Source organism: Phyllostomus discolor, chromosome 8 (genome assembly GCF_004126475.2).
Source record: "Phyllostomus discolor isolate MPI-MPIP mPhyDis1 chromosome 8, mPhyDis1.pri.v3, whole genome shotgun sequence".
NCBI classification, from domain to species: Eukaryota; Metazoa; Chordata; class Mammalia; order Chiroptera; family Phyllostomidae; genus Phyllostomus; species Phyllostomus discolor.
The window spans coordinates 61,921,459-61,930,571 of record NC_040910.2 but is presented as its reverse complement, the minus strand read 5'-3'; the positions used below and the strand labels follow the sequence as shown (position 1 = coordinate 61,930,571).

Genomic DNA, 9,113 nt, shown 5'->3' with positions numbered 1-9,113 from the left:
CAACACTGCTCCTTAGAGCTGGAGTGAGTTCAAGGTTGGGGTAAGACATCACCGAGGAGGAGCGCCTCCATTTCAGCCCAGCCCAGTCTCACAAAACCTCTTCCAACATCTGTGGAGGGACACCAGTAGGGGACCAGGGGTTCGGGACTCCCCTGCTTTCACTGTCAGCCAGCTGGGGGCCTTCACTGAGACTTGCCCTCCCTCTGTTTGCACCTGTACAAGTCAGGATTTGGACACTGTGACCACTGCTGAAATCATGGGGGGTCTAAGTGGACCCTCAGCTGTCTGGCCCCACAGCAGTGGTCCTGGGTCCCTCCTCTCTCCATAGCTTCAGCAAGGATTTCCCATCTCTGCCTCCATGCTCTCCTCCTGCCAGGGCAGATGGCAGGTGACCACCTGTTCAGGGGGCCAGCTGAAGCAGGAGAGACCCAGGGAGCAGGACCCCAAGTCCTGGGTTGCTCCCTGCAAAGGTGAGAGTGCCCTTGTCCTTTGGCCTGAGCCCTCCTACAATCCTCCAAATGGGGACCTCAGATGCTCAGCTCCCAGATCTCTTGAATTTCCTTCACCCTCTTGCCATCCATGAGTCCCCATTAACAGAGCACCTTCCCATCCATGAGTCACCTCCTCCTGCCCCAAAGCCCTCTGGTGGCTGAATTCCAACACTGTTTCAATAATTTACTGGAAATCTAACATTCAAGCACACACATTTTATTTTTCGTATAATGTGCCCATTAACCCTTTGCAGTTCAATGGCCTAGAAGTTGTCCTAGTAGGACTTCCCCGAACCCTGGGAGGGGCCCTTGGCCCTCAGGTTCCCTGTGGGAGCTGCACCTAGCCCCCCACTAATGTGGAACAGAGGGGTCTTCTCACAGGCAGGTCAGGGCGTGTGGCCTCGCACAGTCTCCTTGTGGACGCTCGCAGGACTTTCCCAGGCTGGTCCCAGGGCTCCCTGCTTGGGCTCCACATACAGCCACAGGTGGGGTGTTTTGGCATTTAACCCATTTCTGGGATGGCATTCCACAAAAACGACAGGCACTATGCATTTGGCCAGGTGTGACCAAGGGCACAACCAGGAGACCCAGTTCAAGGCCCACACACAGACTCTCTAGGGTTTCAGGAGGGAGGGGCACCAATTTTGTCCTGCTGGTGGCTTTAGGGAGACTCACAGGGACAAGTTTCCCCACTCTAGGGGTTAGGCCACTGTCTACCTCACACAGAGTCTTTGGTTTTGTCTGGTGCTCCCGCTTCCCCAGCCCCTCAGTAGTGCTCCTCAATCCTGAACACCAAGGCCACTCAATTGGGTTGCTCCCTTCTGTGAAAGGACAGGCCCTCTCGGGCCAAGGGGAGACCTTCCAGGTCACTCAGCCTTCCTACTGCCCTGGGAAAATAAGCCACAGTTGGGAGGGTGCAGCCTTACTCCTGGTGGACACCTCGGTCAAGTGCATTTGGGTCAATGGCAGGTTAGCAATTATCTGCAACCAAAATTAGGCCCTGTATCCTATTTACTGCCCTAAGTACTGCCTTCCGGCCCCTGAGACCATCCCCAGGTTCCTGGGGCCACCTGGGTTCTTTGGCTCAGTCAGTTACCTAGACGCTGGGTATTCACCAGGGCAGAGTGGAACATGGGGGTCCTCAGAACATCACTCCCTCCCCCACTCCCTTTCCTCACCCCTCGAATCTCTCCCTCCTTTTACTGTCTCCTGGGGGTTGTTACTCTTCCTGGAGCAGGGGCTCTTGGTCCCCTTCCTGCACCCTCTCCTCCTCCTCCCGCTCTATGCAGCCCACGGTGGCAGCCAAACCAGCTCCCACACCACCCCCGACCACAGCTGCCCCTGTGGCTCCCACCGCAGCTCCAGCTGCCACCATCCCAGCCTCTGCAGCCAGTGCCGCTGCAGCCATGCCTGCACCCACCACACCCCCAGCCAGGCCCATGAGCCCAGCCCCCACAGCACCCCCCACGGCAGCCAGGTGGCCACAGAAGCGCATGGTGTAGGTGTCCATGAAGGCCTTGGCCTCTGCCTGCAGCTCAGCCTCCAGGACCTCCAAGGCTTGCTCCCTCTCCTGGCACAGCAAGGCCGCTCCGTGGCGAGCCAGGATGGCATCTTTCTGGGCAGAGAGGAAGTTCCGCATGGTCTCAGGCAGGACCCGGAGCGCAGAGAATATGCGCTTGGTGGCCACATCCTATGTCAGGAGGAGAAAGAAGGAGCCTTGACCAGGATACTCGGAGCCCTCTCCCACTACGGGCTCCCCCAGCTGGACACCTGGCCCCTGTGTGGGCCTGGGGGCTCACCTGCTGCCGCACATATTCCTTAAACTCCTTCTTGGCAGCTTCTAGCATCCGCAGGTCGTGCAGCTGGGCAGCCATCTGACCACAGAAAAAGCCAGGCTGCCTTCCACTTCCTCCCCAGATCCCAGGGTGCACCAGTTTGCCTCCCTCCTGGCCCCCTGGGTCCTTCGGGGAAGCTCTGTACCTCATCCGGAGAGGCAAAGCCAGGCCCTGTCCTGCCCATCCAGCCCGAGAGGTTCTGCAGAAACATCATCAGAGGATCAGGGAGGGCAGAGGGCCAGCAGGCTCCCCTGTGTCTCCGGGAGAGTTTTCACACCTTGATTTCCTGAGCTAACTGCTGCCCTGTGAGCAGGCGGCTGTCCCCTCTGGCCACGGGGCGTCCCTCGCTCCAGTACCCCTGGCAACGGCTTTTGGCATGCTGGGGGGCAGCGCTCAGCACATCAGCAATGTAGGCTCGCAGGTGACAGAAATCATCCTCTGTGTCTGCAAAGAGATTTCTCATGCTGAGGAGACGGGACTAAGCAGGACTGGGCTTCAATGGGGAGAAAGGGTGTCAGAGGCTGGGAGACAGGGGCCAGTGTGCAAAGGATCTGGCCCTCCAGAGGAGCACAAGCTGAGGAGGCCTTTGCTGCTGGGAACACTTACCGCCCGGGGTTCCCTGGTCTCCGCTGGCCCAGTGTCTCCTTGGGGCAGGCAGGAGGTAGCAGCGGGCTTGCTGCCCTTGTAGCAGCTCCCGAACCCTGGGATATTTGCCAGATTTCTGAGAGACGGATGAAGAGATCTCTGAGCTAGTGGTCCAACCACATTCCTAGCTTACCTACAGGATCCCTCACCTTGACCTGTCCACCCCCTTCCCTCTGCACACTCACCTGGAGGACATCACCCACATGCCCCTGCCCTGCCTTGTTGGGATGGAATGAGTCACGAACTAAGAGATCCAGGTGCTGGAAGAGAAGGGGTCCCTGACACCAGCAGCCAGGGAGGGGTGTCTGGGTCTGAGCAATGAGTCCAGAAATAGGCATCTCACCTGTATTGGCACCATCCCATAATGCCTGCCCATCACCTCGGCCACATGGACAAACATCTAGAGGTGGGACAATGAAGGTCACAGCTAGGCCTCTTCATGGTCGATGCCTCCCCTCCACACTGGGCCCACTGTGCAAACCCAGCTCCCGGCTCCCAGCTCCAGGCCTCTCCAGCCTCCCGCCAACCAGGTGTCCGTGCTGCATTCTCTGCCTCACACCAACCAACCCAGCTCCAAGTCATGGGATACTAGGCCAGAACTGGAAAGCACCTCATTCTGGCTTGGTGCAGTCCTTTAGCCTTATGGTCAAGGCAGGGACCGGGGCACCCCAACACCAGATGTTTCCTCACCTCCAGGTATTCTAGGTCTGTGTCTTTCAGCTCCTGGGAAGTGTTGAGGATCTGGAACCAAGGAGAACAAGATGGAAGAGGGTCTGTAAAGGCAAAGAGATACTGGGAAGACCTCAGTGAGGGTCTTGGGACCTTGGAGAGCCCAGCCAGGGGTTCTCACAGCCTGCAGAGCAGCTGGCTGTGAGGGATGGAAGGCAGGCGAGGGAGTGATCCTGCAGAGCTGCAACTGCCCCCCCTCCCCTGGGGGAACTTCCACCCACCTTTAGAACAAGCAATGTTCCCACCTTCACCGACTGGGGGCATCCTTCCTTTGGAGGGGCACCCCCAGAATTTGCAGGGACCCTGGACACAAAAGCCTTCAAAATACAGTGACTGCCCCCTATGCTCTCAGGGCTAGACCCAGCCGAGATGCCCCAGGTTTGCAAAAAGCTGAGCTGGAGTAGGACACCAGATCACAGCGCTCCCACCTGGTAGGAGCTCAGCATCATGGTGAGGGCACAGAGCTTGGTCCTTGTTTCCCGGCTCAGTTCAGGGCTCATAGCGTCCCCCGTGTCCACCAGGAACACAGCCACCTGTGCAGCGGCAGGGGACAAACCGAGGGGTCAAGCCTGTCTCAGTACCTCGGGCCACCCTGTCTTCTTGTCCTTGCCCCAGGGCTTTCATTGCCATCCTCCTCCCTTTTGTCCATCTCTGCTCTCTCTTCCCTTCCTCCCTGACCCACTCTTGACTTTCCCTGCCCTTCCTCCCCTCACCTTCCTCCCCTCCTTCCCCAGCAGGAAGGGGTGGCTCCACATCCAAATGCCCCTGCTGAGGCTGCTGGCGCCCCATCGCGGCCCCTGCAGGGAGCCCCCTCCTCTCAGCCAGCCGCCTTCGCAGGACTCCTGCAGGGCAGAGAACATCGATGGATGCATCCAGTCCCCATTCCGCTCCCAAAGCCAGGCTGGGACCGTTCACCTGCCCCAGCCCCTGCACGAGCCCGCCCTCACCAGGCCCGGCAGCCCCTGGAGCAGGCAGTCGAGGAGGAAGGTTTTTCCTGAGTGCTGCTCCCCCAGAACGGCAAGGAGGCAGACGGGGGTATCCCTGGCCAGGGGGTGCTTCAGGCAGCGGTTGATGGCCCCCATCCGCAGGATGAGGCCTCCGGAGGCGCTGATTCGCACCAGCAGCAAGGGCTCCGTCCTCGCGGCACAGGCCTCCTTGCGGGGAGAGAAAAGGGCCCTTCAGCCTCCCGGCGGTGTCTGTCGGGCCCTAAGTCTGGAGTGTGTCCGGCCCTGAGCTCCCTTTCTCACACTGACATCCAAGGATGGGGCCAGAGCTACACGCCCCGCCCTCGGATCGGACCCGGTCTCCCACGCCGCCCTCGCCCCGCCCGGAGGAGGCCTGGTACCAGACCTGCGCAGCGGAGGGCGGCGGCCCCCGCAGCAGGCCCTTCATCTTGTCCCGCAGCCCGCGGAGGCCCTTCCTGCGAGCGCAAGCCTCGCGGCACTCGGGGCAGCGGGGCCGTTCACCGCCGGGCGGGCGGTGCGTGCTGAAGCACCGAGCGCAGAAGTCGTGGCCGCAGTCCAGCGAGACCGGCTCGCGCAGCCGCTCCAGGCAGATTCCGCAGGCCGGGGGCTCTCGAGGCGCCACGGGCCGGGACCCCAGGCCCAGCTCCAACTTGGGGAATGGTGTGTGGGACCTGCGGGGCGGCACGGGTCGTTTGAGAGCAGCATGTGGGGTGCAGGGTGTACAGGCCAGGAATCGAGCCAGCAGGCTGTGCCTAGGGAAGCCGCGTTCTGCCCGCTCTGCCCGTTCCTCTCTGGCTTGCATCCCAGAGCCTGAGGACCCCAGCGTGGGGGCAGCAGGGCCTGGGGAGAGGAACCCGGGGAGGGAGGCAGCCTGGAAGGGATGAAATTTGGCTCTGCCGTACCACCAAGTACAACCGTGGGCAAGTTTCTCCCCCGATTCGGGCGCCAGTGTCCTAACCAGAGGAAAGGGGAGCAGCGCCTGCCTCCTGGGGCCGATGGAGTGATCTGGGGAGAGGGTTCGTGCCAGGCGCTGGGCAGGTGCTGCACATGCACACTGTCCTGTGTCTGTCACAAATGCTCGCGAAAACCCTCACCCACGGCCTCCTGCTGCCAGGGGTTCCTCAAGGAGTTACTGACCCGGCTGGACAGCTTAATGAGTGATCCCTTCTACAGCTTCCTACAGCGACTTAAACACACCAGCAGTGGGACTGCAGGGAGAGCGTGGGAGAGCGTGGGAGCCCCCTGGTGGTGGGGCAGAAGGCTCTGGTCCTTATAAGATTCTTTCCACTCTCCCACCCCGAGCTGGAATCGGCCTCTTTGCAGCACCCACCCGATTTCCCTGTCCCCACCCCCCTCCAATCCTGGCAGATCCAGCCTTGAGCTCCCTCCCCTGGGACAGCCACAGCCTCGTGTTCCTGGACCAAGCGACCTACAAGGCCCATTGCTGGGGTCCTCCCTCAGGCCCTGCCACTTACCAACTGTTGCTGTGGTTTCCCATGAAGCTCTGCTTTCTCTCCTTGAAGAGGAAATTTTGGGGAAAAATAACAACAACAAAAAAACCCCGTCATTTTGAAAAGAACCCAGACGTCTGTCTTCATCTCAGGTTTTAGCAGCCTCTCACCCCCGTCTGCACGCCCACCCGTCCCCAGGCAGCCCCTTCCCACCCCCACCCCTTTCCCCAAATCTGAGGAGAAGACTTGCCTGTTTGCCAAACCAGTGACAAAAGGAGATAACAGACAAGGCGGACCGGGGCATGGGAGGCTGGCAGTGGGGAGTGGGTCCAGAGCCGAGGGCGGAGGCCCCTGGGGCCTTCAGCAGCAGTAAGACTGCAAGGGCTGCTGAGCTGTGACAGGTGGAGGGTGTGGGGGGATGGTCTCTCCTGAGCAGCCAACTCGTCAGAGCTGAAAAATAGATGTGACAGTCGGGAAAGAGGAGGCTGCCTCTGGACTCACCCCAGGGGGAGGAGAGAGGACTGCAGGAACCAGGGCTCTGGAGGAGGGAGGGACAGAGCCAGGCTCAGAATCCCTGGCAGAGGCTGGGATGCAGGCAAGCTGAAGTGGTGAGTCACCATGGAGACGGGAAAAGATAAGAACAGGGAGGGGGAGGGCGCTTGCTCCACACAAAGTCAAAGCTCCGGTTATGAAGTATTTCTAGATTGCGACTGCAGAGCACTGCCCCCTGAGCACAGGGACCTCTGCGGACTGGCCCCGAGTGATGACACTGGTCACACACCTAAGAGGCCAGCCCTGTTCACCCTGGCTGCTTCGTGGACAGCAGGGCTGGTTAGGAGGACAGGGCTGGAGGTTAGGAGGACAGGGCTGGAGGTGGGCAGGAGGCCAGGCTACAGGGAAGAGCCCCAACCCAGACCTGGGCACATGAGGGGCCTCACCATGAGGGGCTGGCAGGGGGGAGGGGAGCAACCCCACGCCCAGAGCTGTGCTGGAGAAAGGCCTCTCGACCTGCCCTTCACTCTCGGGGACTCTCCTGGGCTCTGGGGAGAAGGGCTTGCCTGGGGAGGCTGGCTGTGGGGGTCAGGCATGGATGGTCCATCATAACCACTAGGCTCCACAGGCTTGTGAGCACTTCTAGTCTGTGGGGGTGATTGAAACCTGAAGAGAAAACAAGAGTCTCAAATCGACAAAAAGAAAACTTTGAAGTCAAAAGTAATACATACCTCTTAATTTAGTGTCAGCTACCCCTCATATGATGTCATCCAGCCAACTCAGCTATCATTGTCTTCCATGAAGTCAGAGTCAAATCATGAGTCGACAAATGCCCACTGGGCACCTGCCCGGTGCCAGGCTCTGACCTGGGTTCTGGGGTGTCAGGACTTTGCTGTTAAGTGTTTATACACAATAGTAAGCAATTGGTTCTTATCAATAAAATTCAACATTGTAAAGGTTATTTAAATCCTCTTTTAGGGGGGAGGGTTGGGTGGAGGGGCTGAAACGGGAGTAGGGGGCAGAAAACTGTACTTGAACAATGATTGAAATAAAAAAATAAATAAATAAATAAATCCTCTTTTAAAAATTCATGGGAACAATGTGGGCTATGGGCAACACTCGTTTTGATGTATTTGCTCCGATGTGGAGGGAGGTCCCCCAAGGTCAAAGGGCCAGGTCCATGCCAAGTTCCTGAGGCTGGTAGGTAGGTAACCCCCAACACAAGTGGACGAGCAGGTTGGCCCAGCCCACCTGCATGGGGACCACACTGTCTGGAGAGGAAAGGGGGCTCCTTGTTTCCCATTGAGGGTTAGGAACCCATGCAGGCCCTCCATGGGGCTCTAACCTACCCCAGGAACTCATGGGGACAGGAAAGGCCACAGTGAGCCAGGCCCAGCCCTGTGATGTAGATAGGCCACTGGGTGCATCTGGGGGCTGAGAGGGGACATCAGTGAGAACAGAATCGACAGAGAAGGGACTGGGCAGGAGGGTGGTCCTGGGTTCCAGGAGCTTGAGATGTGGGGATGGTGTGAACCTTGGGGCCTGCAGACAGACTCATTCATTATTTCATCCATTTGTCCGTTCATTTCCCCGACAAACACCGGGTTCCTCCCTCCCTGTGAGCCAGGTTCTGGAGGCCCAGCCCAGGCCACTCACCTAAGCTCTGGCTTCAGCTTCTGAGCTGGAAGGAGGTGAAGGGCTAGGGTCACTTTTGGAAAAACCAGCGTCAGCAGCCAAAAATACAGTCTCTCAGACTGAAGCCCCATTTGGGGCAGCTTCCAAGTTCCCTGATACGGGCAGGAGCTGCTTCACACAAGCAAGTGCATGTACTCAGTCACCTGTCCATCTAGTCATCCCCTTTCACGACCTCCCACATGAATTCACTCACATGCAGGGTGAAAATACTCCTGCTTCCCCACACTGTGTACACACCCACCTTCACTGCTCTTGTCTCTATACACCCCCAACTCAGGCACGTGCCCATGGTGTGTACAGGTTCACACATGTGTTTACTCATTAACACTCCAATACAAACACCCTGCTCATGCACCAAGGCCCTCACACTCATGCACATTTACACAGGTGCTCACACTCACTCCCTCCCTTATGCATGCAAACATATCACACACTGTTGCTGTTCCAACCATGCACACAAACTTGCACTCGACAACACAACCTGTGAAGGAGGCACTGTGTTCCACAAGAGGAAACTGAGGCCAGATGTTCAATAACTTGCCCAGGGCACACAGGTAGAATCCAAAGCCATGCAGTCGGACTCCCACATTACATTCTGTAGTTTCCTTAGGTGGCAGAACTCATGTCAACTATGATAACAAGCACGGAAAGAGTGTGTGGTCTTGCTGTATCTCAGTCACTTGCCTCAGGGGGTAGAAAACTTGGCCCAGCCATTCTGCGTAGAATCAGGATGGTTCTGGCCCAGCTTGCTGTGAGACCTTGGGCAAACCACTGACGTTCTCTGGGCCTCGGGTTCCTGATGTGTAAGTG

The 9,113-nt window shown here is 58.4% G+C and overlaps 1 protein-coding gene across 6 annotated transcripts; it reads right to left on the bottom strand.

Moving 5' to 3' along the window:
- Positions 1 to 692: 692 nt before the first annotated feature.
- RNF112 (ring finger protein 112) lies at positions 693 to 6,945 on the bottom strand. 6 transcript variants are annotated; one of them, XM_028534480.2, is made up of 14 exons: positions 6,367 to 6,945; positions 6,141 to 6,181; positions 5,051 to 5,336; positions 4,648 to 4,854; positions 4,414 to 4,542; positions 4,129 to 4,233; positions 3,662 to 3,712; positions 3,315 to 3,371; positions 3,157 to 3,231; positions 2,933 to 3,047; positions 2,604 to 2,770; positions 2,472 to 2,525; positions 2,291 to 2,365; positions 693 to 2,181 (listed from the first exon to the last, which is right to left on the bottom strand). In XM_028534480.2, exons 1-14 carry the CDS (start codon positions 6,418 to 6,420, stop codon positions 1,711 to 1,713), a joined length of 1,887 nt encoding a protein of 628 aa, XP_028390281.1. In that variant the 5' UTR covers positions 6,421 to 6,945; the 3' UTR covers positions 693 to 1,710. The 6 variants fall into 6 exon arrangements, with proteins under 6 accessions (XP_028390281.1, XP_035888796.1, XP_035888797.1 ...); XM_036032903.1 differs by lacking the exons at positions 6,141 to 6,181; positions 6,367 to 6,945 and having other exon boundaries at positions 5,051 to 6,124; XM_036032904.1 differs by lacking the exons at positions 4,129 to 4,233; positions 6,141 to 6,181; positions 6,367 to 6,945 and having other exon boundaries at positions 5,051 to 6,126.
- Between the last annotated feature and the right edge of the window lie 2,168 nt (positions 6,946 to 9,113).